This window comes from Anopheles nili, chromosome 2 (genome assembly GCF_943737925.1).
Source record: "Anopheles nili chromosome 2, idAnoNiliSN_F5_01, whole genome shotgun sequence".
Taxonomy (NCBI): Eukaryota; Metazoa; Arthropoda; class Insecta; order Diptera; family Culicidae; genus Anopheles; species Anopheles nili.
In genome coordinates, this window is record NC_071291.1 from 30,006,316 (window position 1) to 30,030,703 (window position 24,388).

At 42.9% G+C, this 24,388-nt stretch overlaps 3 protein-coding genes across 3 annotated transcripts; 2 read left to right on the forward strand and 1 right to left on the reverse strand.

Annotated features, from left to right (window-relative positions):
- Positions 1–536: 536 nt before the first annotated feature.
- LOC128721092 (aprataxin) lies at positions 537–1,371 on the reverse strand. Its single transcript, XM_053814813.1, has 4 exons — positions 1,186–1,371; positions 877–1,102; positions 686–796; positions 537–580 (listed from the first exon to the last, which is right to left on the reverse strand). Exons 1-4 carry the CDS (start codon positions 1,369–1,371, stop codon positions 537–539), a joined length of 567 nt encoding a protein of 188 aa, XP_053670788.1.
- Positions 1,372–8,912: 7,541 nt separating this feature from the next.
- On the forward strand, positions 8,913–10,673 carry LOC128721103 (organic cation transporter protein-like). The gene has a single exon (XM_053814825.1). It carries the CDS (start codon positions 8,913–8,915, stop codon positions 10,671–10,673), a length of 1,761 nt encoding a protein of 586 aa, XP_053670800.1.
- A 3,732-nt stretch (positions 10,674–14,405) lies between these two features.
- Positions 14,406–23,481, forward strand: LOC128720926 (GIGYF family protein Gyf). The gene is made up of 8 exons (XM_053814628.1): positions 14,406–14,993; positions 15,087–15,242; positions 15,308–15,341; positions 15,372–18,038; positions 18,138–20,609; positions 20,731–20,805; positions 20,898–21,052; positions 21,271–23,481. The coding sequence occupies exons 1-8, from the start codon at positions 14,424–14,426 to the stop codon at positions 21,394–21,396; spliced, it is 6,255 nt and encodes a 2,084-aa protein (XP_053670603.1). The 5' UTR covers positions 14,406–14,423; the 3' UTR covers positions 21,397–23,481.
- Positions 23,482–24,388: the final 907 nt, after the last annotated feature.

Below are 24,388 nucleotides of genomic sequence, written 5' to 3' on the forward strand. Positions count from 1 at the left end.
ACACTAACGCTTCGGCCATGGAACACCCTGGATCCATAGAGGATCCGATATAACGACGAGCTCTATGAACTGTATTATAGTCTCATTGCTGTGAAGCATATTAGAATCCCCATGCTCCAGTGGGTTGATCGTATTTTTACTATGTTTCCGACCGTCCCAGCCCACACATAATTCCTTTTAGGATGTCCAAATGGCCAGAAGAGCCGTGGTAGGCCCAAACTAAGAGGAAGAGATGGCGCAGATACGTCCGGCAAAAAGGCCGAAATTAATGATCGCCAGACTGCGTTCGAATGCGAGAGGTTGTGCCTTTTATTGGAAGAAGACAAGACCGCCAAGAGATCGTAGTACCCTAATAAGTAAGAAATAAGCAAGGTTGTACCGTTTTTCGCCTTTTATATTTTTAATATTTAAAAAAAAAGAACAATTATTCGACAAACAAAGCAATGGATGTAAATGTCTCTCTTTTAAATTCGTTTCCTGCAAGTTCATTAGAGATAATTAGTTCATTAGAGACAATAAGTTCATTAGTTCATAGTTCATTGGAGACAATAAAGATCCTTGTTCCATTGCTCAGTTAAACCTATTTAAACACAAAGTCATATTGTAAAAATAATTCCACAAAATAGTCTGCGTCACATTTCATGTAGGTGCGTGATAATGTGGACTTTAATAATTCCTAACTCACTGGTTGTAAAAGCACAGCGATGGCATGTTAAGGGACCCTCGCGCAAAGCACGAATATAGTCCATCGGCCGAGGTTGAATAACACCATGTAATGCAAGTTCCTTCAGCACAGCTAGAATTAAGAAGCAACAAACGTTAGTTAGTTAGAGCGAAGCACATGTAGCAGGGAACTGCAAGATAAGAACACTATACCATCGTGTGTCATAAACAGATCGGAGTTGAATATAGTCCAGTGGTGCCGCCTTTTCAATGACCGAGAATGGAAGTCCGTAGAAATTACGTGGAGATGAAGCCGCTTCATGTGCGGTGCAAGGTGATATCCGAATTTGAAGTGGCTTGGATTTAACCCGTTTTTACGTATCACACGTAGTCCAAGATCGTACATATCCTTCAATAAATCAATATCTTGAATCGTCAGCTAAAACAGACACCGATGCAGAAAAGATATTTTTATTTGAGTATTAAAACTGTCGATTAGTAAAACATTTATGACGAACATACTTCATGCAGCGTATCAATTTCTTTCTTCGGTAGCACGAGATAATGGAAACGTGCCTTGGGAAAGAGATCTCTGATCGCGACCGAAAGCTGGGTACTATCCAAATGCAATTTTTCGTCTGCCAATTCCCGCACAAGCTGATAAGACCAATGCTCACGGACCATTTTTTGATATTCTTCGTTGTTCATTGTGTTACGACAAGAGGAGCTGGGAAACCGTAGTATCTACTGAATACTAGTCAAATTTTATGATGCAACTTTCCACTCAGGCGCGTATGTATTTCACACATCGAAGTAATAGATCATGAAGATTTTAATTTATGCTTTTTTAGTTAGTTAAATTCATTTATTTCACACGCACTGAAACTAGTGTGAATATTCCACCGTAATAAGTTCTTGAATAGCAAACGTATACTGCGTGGTATGGCACAGATTTTCGAGACAAAGTAGGCTAACGTTCAAATTCGCTCCAAAATTGCTAGAAACTGACATATAGAATATCTCTATGCCACTAACATATAGAATATCTCTATGCACCTTGAACGTTTAAGAACGGATCACAACTTTCAAAAAAGGCTTAAGACTTATTCTCAGAACATGATGGCACAGAATGAATCATTCGACACATTATATAGCATTGCCAGCTTATTCGCTTATTCTTGCATGTGATACTGAGAATGCATGGCATTATAAACATCAGAGCTTCGCTCATGCTGCACTCACACTTTTTCCGCCATGGTGTTTATAATCTTAACACTGCTGTATCGGCTAAATATGTGCTTATATTTATAAAAGAGCAGTATCAGCGATTTATGTGATTGAATAAAACAAAAATCCTGATTACTACAATATTTCAAATACTGACATAGCTTGGCCTTTGATGATTGTATGTATAAATTAATTGTACATCATTGTACATCTAACAACGCAACATCGATATATTCATTTCATTGATCATGGATAGTCCATTAATTAAGTGCGTAATGTATTGTCCATATAAAACTAAAGAGACAAGAATATATATATATATATATATATATATATATATATATATATATATATATATATATATATATATATATATATATATATATATATATATATATATATATATGTGTGTGTGTGTGTGTGTGTGTGTGTGTGTGTGTGTATGTTTATATATTGCTACAAGTTGCATGGAGCAATAAGTACAAAAAAATTTGAATAAACATTAATATAAACAAAACTACTATTTTTGTATTCCGCATAGTCGTTACAGCTCTTTGAATCTGAAACAAGCAAAATTATGGCATGCTAAATGGAGTTAGTTTTCCGTTCAAACCAAATTTGAAGGAGTATAAATGTATAATTTAGTAACTGTAATAAAATCAATACGATTTTTTTAATATTTCTTAATGTTTGATAACATATTGATGAAGAAAGTAAAAATCATACATTGTGGAAGTTTAGTACTAATTCGATTAGTACGCTATAATATATTTTTTTTGTTTTTTATGTATCTCTCAACATTTGATGTTCCTGTATCTTTTGAATTACAAGGAAGAACTAAACTAATACGTAGTTTAATAGTTCTTAATTAATTATAATATTATGCCTTTGTATTGTAGCTACTAAAACACTCCATGTTTTGCTAGGAACTAAAAAAAACTTAAATTCTATTGCATTTCATAGCTAATCAAATAATATTTTTTCAAAAAAAAACAGTACATTCCAATGAGTTTTTATCAGGAGTTAATTTTAAGCAACTACCGAAAAGCTATTCGATGTGCATATTTTTCTAAAAAATATTTCTTAATCAACGTCTGCTGTGAATTGTGTGTTACCCGTACATAAGGGATCTATTAGATTTCGCACGATGGAGCGAAAATTGTTGTACTAAAGCATCCATTCGAGGTGTTATTGTTGTTGAAGTCAGCGGTGATATTTCTGCTCTCGTATATTAGCGCATTTTTTCTTTCTTCTTGTGTGCAAATACAATATTTGGTATCGAACAACGATTCGGTTATAGTCCAACAAACAATCGATGGTGTTATTCGGCTGCATTCTAAAGAACACAGCTAAAATCATCCTTTTGCTGGTTGCTGTTCCTTATTGTGCCTCCCGCTTTTTTGGGCTACGCGGCCATCAAACAGCGGGGGAACACGGAAGTTCAGAATTCGCAAACGGATTTCTAGTTCCGGTTACAGTGGGTAGATAAAATATTGGGTAAGTATAAGTGTTACATGTATAGCAACCTATTATTTCAACGAAAGAAGCACTATGTCAAACTTAGATGAAACTACCGCTTATTGATGCCGCATGTTATTGCAGCCATGGGCAGCAGTTCTTTAAATATGTTTTCATTATTTTTCCCTTTTTTTCTTTTTCTACAACAAGCCTCACTGTCTTGCTGTTGTTTAAAATTGTTAAAATATTAAAACGCTCTTGCTAGAAGTGTCGCTGCATGTTTTGCTGCGAGTTGATACGCATATCGGATTGAATTGTTGCGTGTGCTCTGGCACGGGACGAGGAGTTGCAAAAAGACAACCAACGGACGGCTAGGGGCGAAAAAAAACCTGTCAAAAGCCTAGCATGTGGTTCAACGGAAGAAAACGGAGGTAAAAAACGTTTCGGCTCGTGTATGAGTAAGTCGGGTGCATTCGAGTGTAGTGGTTTAAAGTGAAGTTGAAAAAGTCAGAAAGAGAGCGAAGGCGTGCACGTCTAAAGCGAAAGAACGAAACGGCAGCAATCAGCCCTTCTGGTATTGGTGGTACATGTTGTGTTTTCCCTGCGAAAAAGCTGTGCGTGGATTAGTTACGTGTGCGGTGGACCATAAGTGCGTGTGTGTGTAGCAGAGCTTGTGTTCCGAAAGGGAAAAGTGTGAAGCAGACCGAAGAGCCAGCAATAGAAGAAGAATTCATTATTCCCTTTCTTCATCCAATTCGTGTGGTAGCCATCATCGTTCGTTGTCACCGTCGTCGTCGTCGTCTTCGTTTTACTATCGTGGTCGCGTTTCGTATCTGCCGAGGTTCTAAACCAGAGCTAAACTCGGAATTCGGGAAAATATTTTTCTTAGTGGTGATTTTTGTGCACAAACCGACGACAGTTCTTCAAGAAATCGAGTGATCCGACTTTTCCTGGCTCAGGCGAACGGGGAAGATTAAAGGTATGTAAGCTGGCAGAAAGGGATCCTTTGATAATGTTTCAGTGAGGCGATGAAAGGATGGAACGATACGATTGGAGAGTTTGAAGACCTCGATCGACAGGCGGTAGCACCTACTACGTTGCAATTTCTGCAGCCACGGTGGAGAATATTGGGAACATCTTTCAAAAAGAAGTTGTGGGGGTCATAAATCACGCACAAAATAGTTAGGACTTGTCAAATCATAAATGTTGCTTTGCTATAACTCAATATTTGAAATTATGAAATTTCCTGAATCTTAAGAAGCGTGAAAAAGTATCTAAATTTTGCAGTGCTGCGCGGTGATTGCCAAAGTCAGTTCTTTCTCGTAGGAAAAGTTGATACTGGTAACTTGTGTTTTTGTATATATTCAAACCGTATTCGTACTTTTATTTGATAATGGGAATTGTTGCTGCTCATCAGTGAAATACTGTGGCTAGAAATTTTTAGCAATGTCCAAAACAGTGATCTTCAGCCCATTATTCGTCTGTTAACACATAACCTCAGATTACCTGTCACACGATTTCGTGTCTTTTTCTCTATCGTATTTTCTTTCTTCTGTCATTTTAGGTTAGTTAAACGTCAAGAGCAGTCGTACAGTTACGAAAGTTGTGTTTGCCGAAGATTGCTTTCGTACGCAAAGAAGGAAGTATGTTTACTGTGTTTAAGAGAATCTATGGTTTCGCATTAACCAATGTAGCATGTTGCGATATCCTGGAAGAAAAGAAAGAGTCATGTGTCTTGTTAAAATTTCTACTGTGCTAGATTGCGTTACTCCTCCTCCGGAGAGTATGTTAAGATGCAAAATTTGTAAAACGAATGCTACATATTGGGCAATAACTATGAACACTGAAACCTTACGAGTACGTGGATGAATCTTTGATAGTTTTGTGACGTCGCAGTACAGAAAAATAGATTTTTTATTCTAAAATTTGGAAAACGGCATCCAAATTACAATACTAAAGTGGGTTGAAAGTACCGACATGTTTTTGATAGCTTGATTTTATATAAGCCACTTAAAACCGGTTACCAAGAAATCATGGAACCTAAAAGTTGAATCTGAATTTTGCCTAATCTCCGTGGCAGAAATTCATCGCCCACAGCATTCTATTTTTAATTTTTGTATTGCTTGAGCCATCCCAGATGTCATAGAATGTGTAATCCACAGAATTCGATGCTTAAGATACTGTGGCACATTATTCTCGTAATGAGATTCTCAATTACCACGCACAATCTAGCCTTTATTGTTGATCCTAACATACAATACATACCCGGTGCTAGCCAGTGAGAGGAATTGTTTTTTTTAATTGAGATGGGTAAACTTGCTTTTAATGTGTTGTTCATGATCACGAAGCAGTTTTGTTATTCATTTTTTTTTGTATATTGAGAGGCAAAAAGTGTGAAACGCTTTAAAATATCAATGAGAAATAAATGACGGGAAATTCTCTGACAATTTGCAGAGGGCTTAAAAATACGAATAATAATCAATTCATTTTAATCATACGAGCTACATAGTCCACAAGTAAGTGGGTCTATGTTTACTACATGACAATTGAACCTAATATAAAATTTCACTATTTTATGATGCAGTTATACATGGTTTATAACATAGGATTATAGCATAAATGTAGGGAAAAGACATTTTCATAAAACAATTAATTTAACCAAAACATTTAAGTGAACAGAAGCAGAATTGTGCTTTGCATTGCTTGTCGCCCAGCTGATTTGAATCATCAAATCTTGCAATATAAACGTGTGCGATCTATGTGTATGCGCGAGAAACATGAAACGTCTCGATTCACGAAAAGCATGGTGCGGTATGTTGAACGGTAGCGCTTTTACCTACAACAGGAAAAAACGAATTTGACAGTTTTGCGTCAAAAAGTTGAGCAGGAAGTTGGGTGTACTAACAAACTAATTGTTGTTGATAAATTAAGATGCTGTGTTATTTTTTAGTGGAGGATATTTTACCGATATTGTAAGTTTGTACTGTACAGTGGTGATATTTTGATAATTTTTTTATTTGGAAAAATATTTGGAATATCTCCTTTTGCGCTAGTGTTACTGTTATGCTTCATTATGTTATGCATTCTACGTCTAGTTAATTAAAGTGTGTATAGCTCTTGATATTTTATTATGTGCGATCGAATGTAAGCAACATGTATTTGAATCGATGCTTCGGAAGTCCCTGATAGTGATGTGGTAAAGGAGGAAACATTATGCCTTTCGTGGAAGAGTGCAGCAATAACTAGACATAATTTGGGTAGCTTTGTTTTTGATTGTATTAAATGTTAAAACGAGGTCTCCATGTCGAGCATTATTTTCGTTAGCCATTTGCCATCATCTTCGAATTTGAATTAAAGAACTTTTATAGAAAATCCTGGAAATCAAAAGTCTACGATGCAATTGGATGTTATTGTTAGTGGGATTTTGCGAAAGCAATGTCGTTGCGGATTCGATTGCCGGTACAGTAGAAAAAATATCGTTGGAACCGGTTGTACATGCTGTTTGCAGCACACCGCATCTTATGAGCAGTTTGCCGATACTTGTGTCCGATTTCGACAGGGGTTTCTTCACGTCTTTCTTCTTGTCTTTTGCAAACCGATATATGTGCGAATGGTGGCTCATGGGGTTTCACCAAACGTGAGTAAAGTGACTGTGTGCTTATGCTGTGGGAAAGGCTTTGTCTTTTATGTTAAACAACGGGAGTAAACTGCGAGCGAGCGAGAGTCGAATATTCTATGCGAGAGAAAAAAATTATATGAAAGAGAACCATGGGTGGATTGTGGGGTATGGCGCCCGCGCCAATGAAGAGAAGAATTTAATGTAAAGAAACGATACCGAGCCAAGAGAGTGAGGTCTAGGATTGGAAATCGATTGCGCAAATATCCCAAAATTCGAGGCGGTGCGTGCGTATTCGTTAAACCGTACGTCTTTTGCTTTAGCACCACCAATCCATCGTGAATAGCAAGCGAGCGGCTCTAATGAACGAACAAAATCTACTACATTATGCTTCTCCGGGATAGACATATAAACCGGCCATAAAATGAGTTTACAAAACGGAAGAGAATCGAGCTGAAACAGTTCGTCTTAAAAACAGCTCACAGCGAGTGACGCACACATGTTTTAAGGTCTGCGATCCATCGCTTGTGTACGCGTAAATAACTGTCGCTCTTCGACCAACATGCCGTGTGTGGTGGCGCCGGAACGTTTGGATGGGGACTCCCGGCGGGATGCGTTGCCGCTCTTGCACCACCCTTACGCGATAACCATGCTTACGCGCTTTCTAGGGTTGAAATTGTGTGCAAACGCGGCCCCGCGGTTGATGTGCCGTGGCGCCTTTTCAGCTCTCTCTGCTCTCTCGAACAGTGCTGCTCTCGTAATTGCTCGAGAGCCGACTACGAAGGGTTGCAGGACCACTCGCGGGTTTTCCGACTCCATTAGAAAACCACGCGGAGCTGCGGTGTGCGGTCGGTGCGGACAAGTACGTCTGCTGCATTCGTTTACTATACCGGCTACAATCTCAATACAAGTTGTGATTTTTCGACTGGTAGAGCTCTCGTGAAGCATTCGTCAATATCAGTGTTCGATCGAGATAAGGAACCAGTGGTAGATCGGCGTGTGTAGTGCGATTAGTGAACGAAGCAACGGTTTGAAAGCAGTCAGTCATCGAACGAAAAGTAGATCGTGATATAAAACGAGACATGCACGCTAATGCAGCCCAACAGTGAATACAAAAAATAAACATACCGAAAAGAGGCTTCCACATTTTCGTTTAGTAGGTGCGTTATCGTAAGCACCCCGCCCCTATTAGTGGTTTGGGCAACGTAGCCGAAGAGCTTCTTTGCAGAAAAACATATCATGTGAACAGCTTGTACTACGATATTCGAAGCTACGTCCCAACAACAAAGCCTGGTTTTTTTACAAGCCTGGTTTTTAAAGACTTAGCACATCACCAGCAGTAAAGCCGATCATGTTCCTATCTGGCCACGTTTTCATTTTCCCCTAACGACTAGCAGTACACGCGAGGAAGGTGGAAGGAAAGGCGGAATAGGCTTTCACACGAGTGCGCGAAATCTGTGCCCACCCTTCAGAGAGCATGGCGTGATGTGTGGTACGATAGTGGTGGAAAGTCATGCGTGAATGCTTTTCCGGACATCCGAAGGCTCCATGATACGGCATTCGGCAATAGAAGAGCAAGAAATCATTCACCTAGCGAGCCACATTGGTTTTCACCTATTGCCTGCTGCTGCCGGCATTGAAAAGGAGACGATATCGTGAAAAAAGCCATCCATTACTCGTGCAGCTGCGCAGAAAGCACAAGGGCTAGGTGGAACGTGGACTGCCGCCGCCGTCCAGCGAAAAACGTGTGACACAGTGTGTGTGTGTGTGTGCGTAAAACGCGTGCTAAGCGGCGGTTCGTGGAGTTCCGAAACTTCGTTGGGATACGCCTGAGTGCAGCAGCTCTCCCGCTCTCAGGTTGAATTTGACAGCGCAACGAACGCCATAGACGACGAACGCCGTATTTGACAGCCAGAGCTAGCAAAACAATTCGACTCCCGGTGCGATCATGGCCTACGATGACATTTTGCCGCACCTCGGTGGCTTCGGGAGCTACCAGCGCCGGATCTACGTGTTGCTATGCCTACCGGCTATATGCTGTGCATTCCACAAGTTGGCCGGAGTGTTTCTGCTCGCCACTCCGGATTACCGGTGCCGTTTGCCGTTCGAGCTGGAAAATGCCTCATACTCATTGCCGGCGGATCGGCTCTCGTTGGCCTACCCAATCGACACACTAACGAAGAAGTACTCCACCTGCAATTACCTCGATGCGGACTTTTCCGATGACTACTGGACGGGAGGTACACCGGCGGCAGGCGTTCGTCCTTGCGACCATTGGGTGTACGATCGCACCAAGTTCGAGAGCAGCACCGTCACCGAATGGGATATGGTGTGCGATCGAAGCTGGCTCCGAGCCTCGGCCGATTCGCTGTTCATGGTTGGCGTAATGCTGGGCAGCATCGGATTTGGCTATCTGTCAGACAAACACGGCCGGAAGCCGATCTTCTTCGCCTCGCTGGTGCTGCAGGTGATTTTCGGCGTGTTGGCGGGAATTGCGCCCGAGTTTTTCACCTACACGCTTGCGCGAATGGTGGTGGGAGCAACCACATCCGGCGTGTTTCTCGTGGCGTACGTTATAGCGATGGAAATGGTGGGTCCAAGCGATCGCCTTTACGCCGGTGTTGTCTGCATGATGTTCTTCTCCGTCGGTTACATGCTGACGGCCGCGTTCGCGTACTTCATTCACGGCTGGCGTATGCTACAGATCGCCCTAACCCTACCCGGTATCCTGTTCATGTGCTACTGGTGGCTCATCCCCGAATCGGCACGCTGGCTGCTCTCGAACGGACGTCCCACGGAGGCCATCACGGTCATTGAGAAGGCGGCCCAATCGAACAAGCTGACCGTCCCGCAGGAGGCCCTCGACAAGCTGCTGGAGGAGGACAAAACGCAACAGCAAGACGACTCCAACGAACCCAAACCCTCGCTGTTGGACATCTTCAAATATCCCAATCTTCGGCGGAAAGCGATGCTGATCTTTTTCGACTGGTTCGTGAACAGCCTGACCTACTACGGGTTGTCGTGGAACACGAACAATCTCGGCGGAAACCCTCTGCTCAACTTCGTCATCAGCGGTGCCGTGGAAATTCCGGCCTACTCATTCCTGCTGCTCACGCTCAATCGATGGGGCCGGCGGACGATCCTGTGTGGTTGCATGATCTTTGCCGGAACCATGCTCCTGATGACGATGGCCGTTCCATCATCGCAGCAATGGTTGATCGTGGTGCTTGCCATGCTCGGTAAGATGGCCATCACGTCCAGCTACGGCACGGTATACGTCTTTTCGGCCGAACAGTTTCCCACTGTCATTCGGAATGTCGCTCTCGGGGCATCATCAACTAGCGCCCGAGTCGGTGGCATACTGGCACCGTATTTCAATCTGCTCGGTGACTACTGGCAACCGTTACCGTTGCTTATCTTCGGAGCACTTGCGTTCGTTGGCGGAGTACTGTCACTGTTGCTGCCGGAAACGCATAACCAGAAGCTGCCGGAAACGATCGCGGATGGAGAGAATTTTGGAAAGCAAAAAACGGTACCTTCCAGTAGCAGTGGCGGCGGCGGGATCCACAATGCTTTCGTCGGTGGGGATCGTGACGTAGAACGGACGGCTGAGGAAATGCAAGTTCTTAGCAAGCCAGAGTTGCCAAACGAGTCGGAGGAAATTTCCGCCAAGGAAGCAAATGCGATGCAACCGCAAGAAAAGTATTAAACCACGTCGTTCGTCCGTTGGAGCTCCGTTGGATGCTCCGCAGCATAGCGACTTGAAAGGAATTTTACATACATGGAACGTGGACGCCGCGTGTAATGAATTTAGTATCGATCAGTGTAGAATGACGACGGGGTAATTCCTGCGAACGACAGTTAGTTTCGTAGTTAGATATGCAATAGGCAGACAAGCTTTGCTAGATAGCATAGGAAATCAAATGAGAAAGTAATGCTGTTCGCATTGTATATCTACCCTCTTGAAAGCACATTAATAAAGATGCATACAAGAAATGCGCCAAACGCTGCTTGTATGCGTCGTTTGCTCGTTTGTTTTGTGCCACCTTTGCTGGTAATAATTTGACGCTGTAAAAACTGCAAGCTACCAGCAAATTACGGTAAAATGTTTTACTGCATGAAATCATGCGTCCAGACCTGGCTTTGTGCCTTTCTGTTTTCGCCGTAGTGGCATCGATTTATTTTCATATTTTGTGCTGAGCTTCGTGGAACGCACACCATGGGGCATCATTACATGCAGGGATCGGTGGAAACCACCAAATTTTGTATCGTGTTCTTAAAGTGTCCATAATTCATAATTAGGGGATGCCGGTAATAATTCTTTTTGCATTCGCGTAGCAAAGAAAGAAATAAGATTTTTGGAGGACAAGAAAACTGTAGATCTCATGTCTCTCCATTCGTTTTTCATTTTTGGCTGGGTTTTTTAACATGCTCTCCATCGCACCTTTTTCGTATATCCCAAACAGTTCGTTTTATAAAAAGGGCCCGAAAAATCGCTTTCGGCAGAACGTAGGTCAAATGCAAAGTAATATTTTCTGTTTATTCTGTGTTAATTTTTTTTTGTAAATGTCACGTTTGGTTACAATTTCGTGCTTCGGGATACCTTATTTTAGGTAGCATGTCAAGTACTTGTAGGTTTTCGTTTACGCATTTCCAATTTTGTGTACTGTAGAGATTAGTTGTTGAAATAGTATTAGGGGGCTACAAACACAAACGCAGCTTTTGATTTTTGTGTTTTTTTATTTTATAACCTTTTGATCGTGTGAAATTGTAGAAATACCTTGAGAGACAAGATGATATTTTTTAACCTATGGTGGCAAAGAGATGTAGAAAAACAAAGTAAACGAGCGTGTCATGATGAAAAAACTACACATATGTTTCTCATTATCATATGCAGTTATCGCTTGGAATGCTTCTTCGCTCTGCATATTTCAATCAGTTATCTATGAAGAAACTGATCCTTTCTGAGCTATTTATGATATTGAGGTCACAAATGAAATCTTAAGATTCTCCGATAGCACTAGTATGCAATTAGAGGTTGGAGAAGTATGTCGCATCTTTGCTTAACCTTATCCAACATAGTTTTAATTTTCGTTTATATATTTACTTCATTTTTTCTTCTTATTTTCTGAGATTAGTTTCTATGTTAATCTATGCTATGCAGTAATACATAATTGAAACGCTGTTAAATGCATTATCAGCTCAAAATGAGCATGTGGTCTGTATGTTTGCTTTTCTTCCGGATGACTGGTTCGATTGGTGGATGGTTGGTGAGGTTTTTTCACGTGACTGACACCATGTATGTCGTTGACACATTTCGAAAAACTATTTTTATACGCCAGCTGATGAATGTGTGCATTTGAAGCAGTTGGCTGTTAGCTTAACTACAGATACACGCGATATTTAAATGGGAATGCTTCACGGTTTTGGCGTAGTAAAAGGGTGTAATCGTTTTAATTTATGCGCTGTTGATGAAAAATATTAATTTTTGTTTTTTGAACTGTACCGCTTAATTATTCATTTTTCCTGTTTAGTGAACTATATCGCACAATAGCTAATGTGCGTATAGCAAAAAGATGGTCAGCAAATGTTGCAAGCTTTCTTTTTCCGTACTTCATATCAAACAAAAGATTCATTGCGAATAGATAAAGCATAAAACCGTTGAATAGAGGTCATGATGAATCAATTGCTTTTTCTAGATTCCTTTGTTGCTTATTTTAGATTTATCACATTTCCAACGCAAAGAAGGGCACTTCATCCATTGTACTGTCGTATGGACTACAAGTGTTACTTTAGCGTTATAGAGCTTATCATCGATTAAGTAATTAAGAATATCTTACATTCCGTGTAGTGTTAATCATTTAAGTTAAATAATTGTAGATTCAACTTATAAAACAATAATCGTTTGAGGTATACTACTGCAAGCGGTAAAATCGATAGTTTAAGCTACAACAAAAATAACTAATGAAACATATTGAAACATCCTTTCGTTGTGCAGTTAAGGTGTAACAAGAGTAGGGCTATCAAATCCATTTTCAACATGATTCATGATCTAATCAATTAATTAATATCTTGAGTGAACAATCAGCTTATCAAAAAACTGCTCCGGTAGGTCCCCCTAACTGGGTCCTTATTGTTTCCCTTGGAAGTCAATCACGAGACGTGGCATGTAATAGAATTGATAAGGTTGTGTATTGATTCAGTTGATTCGTATCGGACATTGGCAACTGGTAACAGTTCCATGATAGCCTTAACCTCCCGCTTTCCTTAATATTTCGTAAACGAATTCCGAATCTTCTGGACATAACTATCATTTTCAAATTTGTTTTGTATAATCACAGAGATTTTTTTTACAATATCATACGCTATAGGAGAGTGTTTTTTAAAGGTCGTGGTAAAAGAGCGTTACGGGCGGTGATGAAAAAAATATTACAAATTAAACCCCGAAGCTGTTTTCACATGTTTACTGGCGATATCCGCATTGCACTGAGAGAATGAAGGATTCTAGGTTCCTCGAGAGGCACAGGCAAACTATTCATTTGTACTTGATTTAAGACCAACATTTACAACAATATGAAGACGTTTCATATATGATACATGAAATATAGAACCTTGCTCATATATACTAGAAATATAAACATACTTCACGTAGTCCTACCGTGTTTTCTATAGTATTTCATTTGACCATAGCGACAACTGTTATGCAAACAAAACACTCGTACGGTCGAGACACTGCGGGCGTGTGTGCGTCTACTCGATTAGCAGTTCAATCACGCGATCATACGTTACTGTTTACAATTGCAATCAATTGATTGATTAAAGCAGGCGCAGAAAACGGACGCTTTTTCATAATTCATCTTGGTTTTATACTACTGGCTGGTACACAGATCAATTGTGGAAAACAAGTTCTCAACTGATTTGGAAATAAATCACACTCTCCCCACCTCTAAAGACATTGCGAGAGATAGAAAGAGCCTGCGGGTGGTTAATTGTGTCGTAGTTATGGCTGTAAATTGGGGAAACTGGGTCTTCAATCGATATAAATTAATGACTTTAAATTAATGACAGCGTTGCTCATGATGTTCTATTGTTCCTTTCTCTTTCGTTCACATGGCTGGCGTTTGGATGAACGTGCAATAATGTACGGTCGATTCTGTATGGCACATGGGAATAGTAGCTAGGAAAGAAGGCATTCGAGGGCCCCTCCACGGCAGGAGTGTGGATTCAACCATCACCAACCACACTGAGGAGCTGCGCTGATATTAATTATCTCTGTCAACGAAACCCTGCCATTATTCGTAACAAGCGGTTTAACAATTACCCATACGATCGGTTATTCTGCGCACACCGAAAAAGCACTCGTTGCAGCGGAAAAGGACAACTACCCAAACTCTAGCGACAACCTCCCCCGCCCATCGGTTGTACTGTGATTCCTCTTCCGGTTTCGGTGCGTGCAAGGATGAGTGACACAATCAACTTTGGGCCCGCCTGGTTGCGGAAGGTGGCGTCTGATAGCAACACCACTAGTAACCATCACAATGCGAATAGCAGCAGCAGCAGTCACCACAGCAGCCATACGATGCTGAACAGTAACAGCAGCAGCAGCAGCACCATCGCCAACAATGCCGGCGGCGGTGGTGGTGCTGGGTTGCATCATCAACATCATCCGCACCACCACTCGCAGCCGCCATCGTCGCACCACTCGCATAGCAGCAGTGGCAGTGGCATGGGTGGTGGTGGGGGCAGTGCTGCCCTTTCCAATAGCAGCTCGTATAGTGGGGGCTCGGGTGGGAACGCTGCAGCGGTTGCCAGTAATGGCAACGGATCTGGAGCAGCAACTACGGTGCGGTATCCGTTGGCCGAGTTCCGATATGGGCGAGAGGAGATGTTGGCCCTGTTCGATGGAAGAACGATCAAAACGCCGGATATACTGGTAAACTACAAGAATTTGTTCGTCGACAAGCCGCAACCACCACTTGCCCTGACGCCCTGCCCGGAAGAAGAGTTGACTGTTGAACCGGATACAAGAGTAAGCCACCAAGTGTGAAGATGCGATGATTTAGAGCTGTTGAAATCCTTGCTGACATGCCCATATTTATATCGATTTTTGTTTTTTTTGTAGCGCATTTGGCAATCGAGAAGCATTTCACTTGGAATTCCCGGCCGTGGTGCTCGTGGTGGTTCGGTGGATCGCGGTCGAGGACGTGGAAGGGGCGTATATACCAGCTATCAACGATCGTCCTCTTTCTACGAAGATGAGTCCAGAGGCGTAGGAAGAGTAAGCGTGACCGCCAACATGTTGTCTTTGCTTTCGATTACAAATTTTTGCTTTCTATGTTATAGGGTGAACGACCGTGGCTGGAGCGCAACGGAACCGGTGGCAGCGGTTTGGGCGGTGGTGTGGGAGGTGGACTCGGAGGAGATGTCGAGTGGAACAACTCGTCCTCGAGCCCACGGAAGGAGTATGGTACGCGTGTCCGCACGAGCGGTGGTGGGATGGAGAGCTGGCGTCGTTCTCGAACTGATGACGACAGTTCCGGCGGTGGCACTCTCAGTAATGGAGTTGGAGATTGGCGGGCTGGTGGCGGTCCTGGTAGTATTACGGGCGTAATGCGCGAGAAATGGACGCGTTCGACGAGCTGGCGTGACGAGGACAGTACATCCCATCACGGATTGGAGCGTGGCCTGAACGTCAGCGGTAGCGACCGTATGATTCCCGGTTATAAATCGCGCCTTTCGTCCGGTGGTGATCTAAACTCATCCGGCCATTCGATGGGTCCGGGTGGGATGCGTCGACCAAATTGGGACACGGATGAGCTGCCGGAGTGGGCTACCGAGAATCCTTCTGATTTCGGTGGCAGCTTCGACGCCACTGGTGCTTTCCACGATTCCGATAACGATGGTGAGGGTGGCACTGGTGCCGCTGGTCGATACGATGGTATCGGTGAACCGAACGGCGGTGGCGAAAGCACCCATAGTAAGGCAAACTATCATGCGAAAGACGAAGATCGGACAAAGGAAAACGTCCGACGTAGGGCGGAAGAAAGTGATATCGCAAGAGGCGAGCATCGCCGGGATGATGGTAGAGAAGACAAAGTTTCCGACGTGCTCCGTACCGAAGGGTCAACAGTTGTCAAAGGAAGAGAGGGAAAGAAAGCGATCAATCATGTAGGCAGTGGTAGCAGAGCTAACGAAACGGTGGAAGCGGATGGTACGAAGGTGGACGGCGACCCACACAAAGATAAACAACAAATGGGCAGCAGTGAATCGCTACACCAGCAACAAACAGCACATCACCAGCAACAACAGCCAGATAAGGCAGTGATTAATCTTTCGACGGATCATCCTGTCGATGCCGCTAACGATGGTCCTGCAACAGCATCGTCGAGTGCTGCAAAGGGTATTTCGTCTTCGCGGGAATCGATCGAATTTTCCGTTCCATCGCCAGTTGGTGGCGCACTTCCAGCGACGGAACGAGATGTGGGACACAATTCACCTGCGTGGCAGAAGAACAGCGATGGTACGAAAAGTGCAATTGTAAGTGATGGCGGAAAACAATCATTGTCTTCCGAAGAGCGAGATACGAGAAACGAGAACGACGCGAATGAGGAACATAACCGACCCACCGAGCAACGGGAACCGAGTGAGGAACCGAAAAAATCTCCATCGAGCACGAGCGTCGACCGGATGCAGGAAGTTGCAGATGACATGGTCGCTCAACTCATCATGGACGATGAGTTTATGGCGACTGACGGTGACCCATCGGTAATTTCCTCTATCGCCGCTGGTGCCGGTGGCCTCGGCAAGTCGCCTGTATTTGGAATGTCGGTCGCGGATACGGTCATTACGACCGCTACAATGGTGGGAGCGTCAGCAGGACTACCGATGAACATGGTTTTACCGAAGGCGCTCCAACCGATGCAGCAACTGTTTGGCAATGGCAATTTGTCGCATGTCAATCCCCTGCTAATGTCGGATGCTGGTACTGCGAACCGTGCGGCTGTGGCGGGTGTTAATCCTATGGCACAGCTGCATCACTTGATGGGGCCACCTCCCGCTCCGCCTGGTACGGACACTTGGTACTATCGCGATCCGCAGGGCAAGGTACAGGGACCATTCCAGGCAGCGGAAATGACGGAATGGTACCGTGCTGGGTACTTCGATGATTCGCTATCGGTGAGACGAGCTTGCGATGACGTTTACAGTACGCTCGGCACTTTGGTGGCGCTGTGCGGTGGAGCAATTCCGTTCCTGAACTCAATCACGATTCCGCCCCTTAAAGCGGGTGCCGGTGGACCATCGGTATTGAAACATTCTCCGCAACAACAAGCGACGCAGCAACAAACGGCAGCCGGCGTCGGGACGGTGTCTCAAGGGCAGCCGAAACAAGGGGCGGCGGGTGCTAATGGAAGTGCAGTGCTGACTTCACCGAATCAGCCCCAATCGCAACCAGCCGGTTCGGCGGGTGCTCCAATTCCGGTAGCCCAGTCCCAACAAGTCCCTTTGCATCCTGCACTCGCATCTGGAAACGGGAACGCGGGTCCGGGAGCTACCGGCGCCTCGAACGTGCCCGGACTACAGTCCTTGCATCTGTTCCGGCAGCAGAGTTTGCTGCTGCAGAAGCTGCAAAACACGGACGGCTGGCATTTACTAACGCCCGATCAGCAGAACATAATTATCACCAAGCACATGAGCCAGCTAATGAGTTCCGAAGTAGCTGGTCTGGGTATGATGTCCCCCTCGGCATCTTTATCTAGCGGCGGTGGGTCCGGTGCTAATCAGCTGCACCAGCAGCAACAGCAACCACCAGTTGCTAGCATTTTTGGCGCTGGCAACTCTGGTGTTGGTGGAAGTGGTATAATGGCAACGAGTCAAGATACCCTAGTCAACTTGAAGCTACGGGAAATGCAACAACAGCAAGGTCAACCACAGCAACAACCACCACCTGCACATGTGATAATGGAGCAGTTGCAAAAGACGGGCGCTGGTAATCATGGTAATAATGCCTTCTTAAAGCTACACTTACCCGATTTCAATCAGTCTCCACAATTAGCCGGTGCAAGACCAATGCTGGGTAAGTGTAAATAGGTACTATAAAATAAAATGAAAGCTATAAGTATTTGTATTGATGGACACTAAAGTGGCAAAATGTTTTTGTAATTATTTGATGCAGGCAATATGGCAGTCGATCCGTCAGCCGCCGCCGCTGCTACTGGAGGACATGACCCGCTGGGACAATTGATGCATGGCATTGGTTTCAATCATCAAACAGCGGGACAAAACCTTGGCCAACTGGGGCCAAATAACTTGCTGTTGAACCGCAGCGGCATGTTGGGAGGTCCAGGTGGTGGTATTTCGCAGCAACAGCAGCAGCCCCCAACGCAACATCAGCAGCAAGGTCATCCATCCGGAGCAAAATCCGGTGTGGAAGATCCGATACATTCGCTGTTCATGCAAATGTCTTTGCATAAAAACCAACAGCAAGGTCCGCAACAAATGCAGCCTCATCAGCATCAGCAGCCGTCTTCCAAATTGGCTGCCGATATGATGGGAGCACCGGGCTGGATGCAGACAGCTGCTGCCAGCCAACCACAATCGGCAAATGCCGGTACTGGGCTACCCGGTATGGGACCACGCGGTCCAATTGTTGGTCCGTCTGCCAATTGGGGCGACCTACCACCTCCCACGAGTGCCTCATTCGCGTCGCTAATGCAGCAACAACAATCCCGTCTACCAATCACCGGGCATCCGCTGTTGTTAAGTGGAAGCGGTCCTTCAAATGAACCGCAGGCGCCATCTGTGGTTTCTTTATTTAAGCATCATCAGCAAGCGGAAAAGCAACAGCAGATGGAAAAAGAGCAGCATCTTTTGCAACAACAACAGCAACAACAACAACAGCAGCAGCACCAGCAGCAACAGCAGCAGCAGCAGCAACAACAACAACAACAACAATTGCAACAGTTACATCAGGAGAATGTACTTGCTCAACAAAAACAGCAACATCATCAACAACAATCACACACACATCTTCAAGAAAATCAGCAACACCTGCAGCAACTTCAACAGCAACAAATGCAACAAATTCAGCAACAGGAACAACAGCAGCAGCAGCAGCAACAGCAGCAACAGCAACAACAACAACAGCAGCAGCAAGAACAACAATTACATCAACAACAGCAACAGCAGCAGTATAATCAAAAGCAAGCGAAGGAGGGTCAAAAAAAGGAAGTCACTGCCATGGAAACGACTGTACAGCAACAGTCTAGTACCACTAAGAAGCAAACTAATAAGCAACAGCAACAACAACAGGTTACGAATCATGTTGATTCCCTGGAGGAAAAAACTACGCTATCACAAAATCAAAAATCTAAAAAGCAACAAAAAGTTAATCACATCTCTGCGAGTGGTAACAGTAACGGACAGGTAACAATAACAACTGAGGAAGAAAGCGAATTCATTATCGTTAAAAAAGAAATAGAAGAAAAGAAGCGCCAGAAAGAGCTTAAAAAACAACAGCAGGAAGAGCAGAAGCGAAAAATGGCCGAGGAGAAAAAAATGCAAGAGGAGCATGAAGCTCAGAAGAAAGCGAAATTGCTTGAGTCCCAGCGTCGAGAAGCGATTAAAATCCAGGAGCAACAACAACAGCAACAACGCCCTGTCGCTAGGGCTGTACCAGCACCATGGTCTGGAGCAATGGCAGAAATAGTTAATAGTAGCCTGAGCTTAACGGAAATTCAAAAGACCGAGCGTGCCCTCATGGCTCGCCGGGAGCACAGCATTCGCGAACAGCAGGAGCACCAGCAAATGTTGGAGATGCAATCGCAGCTGTTGGATGGCAAGCTGAAGTGGAACGCCCAGAATTTGATGCCGGCAAAGGTGAAACCATTGGCAGAGATCCAAGCGGAAGAGGCTGCGGCGGCTGAACGTGCCAGGGAGAAGAACGCTAACGCGACCGGCTTAACGGTGGCAGCGATTGCTGCCCAAGGCAGTGCCAAAAGCGCCAAGAAAGATGATCATTTGATGGCCACCCTTCTGGGTGGTGGTGGTGGCGGTAGTGCGGCAGGAGCTGGATCAGCGGTTTGGCAGATCCGCGGAGGCAATAGTATGCTATATTTCAACTCCACTAAAGCGTGGACCGGAGATACCGCCGGTGATGCGGGAAATCCGCTTGGTGGAGGATCAGTGGGTTCTGGGCTCAGCAATAGCGTTAGTTCCGGTGGCTTCTGGGAGGAACCTAGTCAGCCTTCGGTTGTTACTGCCGCTTCGATTGTTGCTGCTGCTGGTAAGGCTGCTGGCAATACTTCTCGAAAGCAATCAAGTAGCACCAATGTTGCGGCCGGAGGAGCATCGGGCAAACAACAGCAGCAACAACAACTGTTGAGCAAGAGCAAAACAATGGGAAGCATTTCCACCAGTTCGTCGACGACAGTGGCCACCGCCAAGCAGCAGAAGCAGCAATCGTCCACGTCATCAGCAAAGGGAAGCGGCTCATCTAGCACCGGCAAGACGGGCGGCATTAAAAATAGCTCTTCTACTGCTAACAACAGCGATCGGAAGGACGAACGGAAGCATCTGAACGAGCAAACAAATGAATTTACCGACTGGTGCACTCGGGCCCTGGGTTCATTGAACAGCAACGTCGACAGTGAGTACTTATTATATCTCTGGAATGTTTGTTCGATAATACTTATTTATTTTTGAACTCACTGTTAATACTACTCACTGATAATAACATGATTTCATTTTTTTCGACTAATTATTTCTAGTTCCAACATTTGTCGGATTTCTACAGGACATTGAATCACCGTTCGAGGTGAAGGATTATATTCGTTTATACTTAGGTACGATTAAAAGGCAACGAAAAACAATTCCTCAATGATAGTCATTACAAAGTAGAACAAGTATTTTATCTACTTTTTATTACCATTTTAAGGTGAAACTAAAGAGTGTTCGGAATTTGCTAAGCAGTTTCTGGAAAGACGCTCGAAGTACAAAAATCAGCAGCGCCAAAAGAATGCCCACATCGATGATATGTGCAAACCCGCACCAGCGATAAATCCATCGTCAAACGATTTCCAAGAAATCAAGGTAAATCGTTGACTAAAATTTAAGGTTATATATAATTAATTAATTTGCACTATTGTGTAATATGCATAACTGATTTTTATTAGCACAGTGATATTGGAAATAACATAGAAATGGATAAAAATAAATTGTTGCAATATTTCTGTTATTTTTGGATCAAGTGACAAAATAATTGTTTAACGAGCCATAATTAAGAATGTTTTTATTTCTTTCTCTTCCAGGGTAAAGGTAAGAAGATTAAAAAAAATAAGATGATGAAGCTCGACAGTCGAATTTTGGGATTTTCCGTCACTGCGGCACCGGATCGGTTAAATGTTGGCGAACGAGACTACGGAGATAACGTTTAAGCAACAGCCTCATCAAGGCTTCAAACTGTGTACATGTGTGTATTTGTGGGTGTGTGTTCATGCAAAAAATGCACTAAGGACAATAGGTGTGGCAATAATAAATTCCCCTAGAGGGAATCAGGAGGTTTATTCGTTTTTCATCAGTTTCTATAAACTGTGTCGGCGACAATACAGAGCTTAGCGATTCGTTATACATTGTTTAAAGTGAAACATTGCAAACTAGGTTTACTGGCTAGTTACTCTAAAACAAATAACTCAAAGCATGCTACACTCACCATGTGGGTGTATTTATTCGGAATTAATCGTCGATGGATATAGTCGACGGGCAACCAGTTTCTTACTGCTTCTTATGATTGTAAATCATACCAGAGCCAAAACTTTGAAAAATGGTTTCTCTTGGAAGCATGATTTATGTTTTCTGTATCAGCTTGGTATAGATTTTCACATGTGTTCGATTGTTCCATTCCGAATCTAACTAGAATGGCTTGCCAGTTTAAGAACATCGTTAAGTTGGAAGGTTTTCTTTTATGATTCGAAATGCAAACAATCATATTAACGGAAATCTAGGAAAAAATGTGTGGCATGTTTTGTTTGATGTGTTTTTGTATATTTTTTATTCATTCGTTTAAATGTCGAATATAATTAAAACATTCGTTTGAAGCTGTCATTATTTGTTCGTTGCACATTACAATGCATTTCTAAAACTACGAATCTTGCTCTCAAGCTATTATACTAGTAGCGAACAGCTATATTATTCTGTCACATTATCGTTAAACAAATCATTTAACTCGATATTCGCTCGTATTGCATCTAAGATGAAAAGTTGTTTCGAAAGAATATCGAATGGTGCTGGAAATACTTTGAAAAAGACAAAGGTTTGTTCTTTCAACTTGCTACTTTGTGCAGCTAGTGCTGCATGTAGTATTTCTCTATCGATCGATTCATTTGAGCATCTTTTAAAGCGATTCTTTGAGCTAAATTTACTTTGAAAATTTAAACACACACACATGATATGCATGCAATACAAGTTTGTGCATATGTTAGAAACATGTACCGTAATTTCTCCTGATCGTCAGTCTCTACAATGGCACCAGAGGAGGGTGATGGTGTTGTGCAGTAAGAAAATAAACATTTTACAGTGCTTCCATCGCTAAGCTGTTGAGCAAGGAAAGCTGTTAGAATATCAGTTAACCCTGCTAGGTGGGATACTAAATCTATCGGATTGCTACTAGCAACGAAGAGGAGGTAGCGCACGGAAGTTTGCTGCTTTGCTGTTGAGGAAAATCCTAAGGTACTGTACATTTACAGCAAATGGCATGAAGCGAAATAAAAGGAAGGATAGTTCTCAAGTGATAACCATATTATCTTCGGGACTGAACTAGTATGAAAATCGAAAACAAAAGAAAAAACGCATCAGGATGATATTGTTTCGTTTTTTGCTTGATATAAGACGCTTCTCTCCGTGATCATGATTGTATACTCATCGGATTATTTATGCCGTGTACCCATAAAATCAAACATGATATCCCTTTGGCTAGAATGATGATCACCTTCGGAGTTGAAAACTCTTTCGCAGCAGCAGTTACAGGTAGTGGACGGAGAAAATATGTTATACGCCTTCATTACGGGAGGCTCTCATATTCTGTTAACTCCTATTTTCACTTACATTTAATAGACGGTTTTCTAAGAAAAGAAGTAAATAAAACGTCGAGTAATAAAGGATCATCTTGCGCTTTGGAGGTTTATGTAATTTAGGTTTTTATGTTTGTTTTAATTTACGATTTAAATGTACATTTCAAGCTACGAAATAAAGACCCAGTAATGAGTAATATGATTGTGTGCAGAAAAATAATTCAGATCATAGTTGCGCTTAAGAACAAGCTAAATCACATCACATACGACTCACTTCCTACATGAGAAAAGTTTTTGTGGAAAAGAGCAGAATAATGTGAAATACACATAATCCTTTGTTAACAGAACAGAAGAGTCGAGTGTATTATGTTTGACTACAGTGAATAAAAACATATAAGGTATGACCATTCGTTATTATCGGGCATATAAGTAACGAACCTGACTAAGGAACAAACATGCATAAATGCTGAATCGTTCTCTTGTACGAAATAAAACTACCATTTGAAGTTATACATATTTGACCTATGTGCATTCATGAGATTATTTTACTCTTCACCGATAATATCATCATTCGTTATTACGATATTACGACAATGTAGTGCTTCTCATATTTCATTCAAATGTGTAGGCAATGCCTATGGTTCATTTTTAAAATGGTCCATATTTTGATAACATTTTTTACGTTTATTTTTCAGCACATGATGCTAATTCAGCAGTGTTCAAAACCGAGCATTTCAACATTTTAAAAGTGAATCGTGTCGGATCAACAACAATTTTAACTTCAAATTACTTTTCGCTATAACGATTACGAGTTATAGTATGCCGGAGTAAACTTGTCATAATGTGGCAAGTATCTGACATTTGTCTCTGCACAACTGCCTACGGTAACGAGACCGGAATGTGACAAGTATGTAAACTGCAAAGAAAGGATAAAGAAGCTGGTAGTTCTCTTACAAGATATCGTTTGCTGCAGTGCTAAGATCATAATGATGCTATTTACGTGAGGAAAAGATAATAAGCTACAAAATACTTTTTATTGAACGATAATACATTGGCCAAGACGAATACTTCAATTGACTGGCAGTAATTAATCTCAATTCTATCGTACAACTTGCAACAAATTATGAAAAGCGCATCATATGGCAGCATTTGTTGACCTGGTTGTGTGGAAAGTGCTTAGTGAACAGGATCGTATAATTTAGTTTGATAATTGTGCGATTGTGTATCGCCATCTTAGCGATAGTGAATGTGATCAAAGTACATCACGGTGCATAAATTTCTTGTATTTGATTGGTATATTGTTACGAGTGGTTTGGGTGAGAAAAAACGGAAACAAATGTGACGTTCAGCCAGATAGGAA

What these genes read in the sequence shown, in the direction of transcription:
- LOC128721092 (XM_053814813.1), bottom strand. Translation starts at nt 1,371, where the DNA reads ATGAACAACGAAGAATATCAAAAAATGGTCCGTGAGCATTGGTCTTAT. An exon ending in TCTGTTTATGACACACGATG is followed by an intron (nt 797 to 876) that starts GTATAGTGTTCT and finishes TCTTAATTCTAG; the next exon opens with CTGTGCTGAAGGAACTTGCA. An exon ending in TCGCTGTGCTTTTACAACCA is followed by an intron (nt 581 to 685) that starts GTGAGTTAGGAA and finishes GTGTTTAAATAG; the next exon opens with GTTTAACTGAGCAATGGAAC.
- LOC128721103 (XM_053814825.1), top strand. Translation starts at nt 8,913, where the DNA reads ATGGCCTACGATGACATTTTGCCGCACCTCGGTGGCTTCGGGAGCTAC.
- LOC128720926 (XM_053814628.1), top strand. Translation starts at nt 14,424, where the DNA reads ATGAGTGACACAATCAACTTTGGGCCCGCCTGGTTGCGGAAGGTGGCG. An exon ending in CTGTTGAACCGGATACAAGA is followed by an intron (nt 14,994 to 15,086) that starts GTAAGCCACCAA and finishes TTTTTTTTGTAG; the next exon opens with CGCATTTGGCAATCGAGAAG. An exon ending in CGGTGCAAGACCAATGCTGG is followed by an intron (nt 18,039 to 18,137) that starts GTAAGTGTAAAT and finishes TATTTGATGCAG; the next exon opens with GCAATATGGCAGTCGATCCG.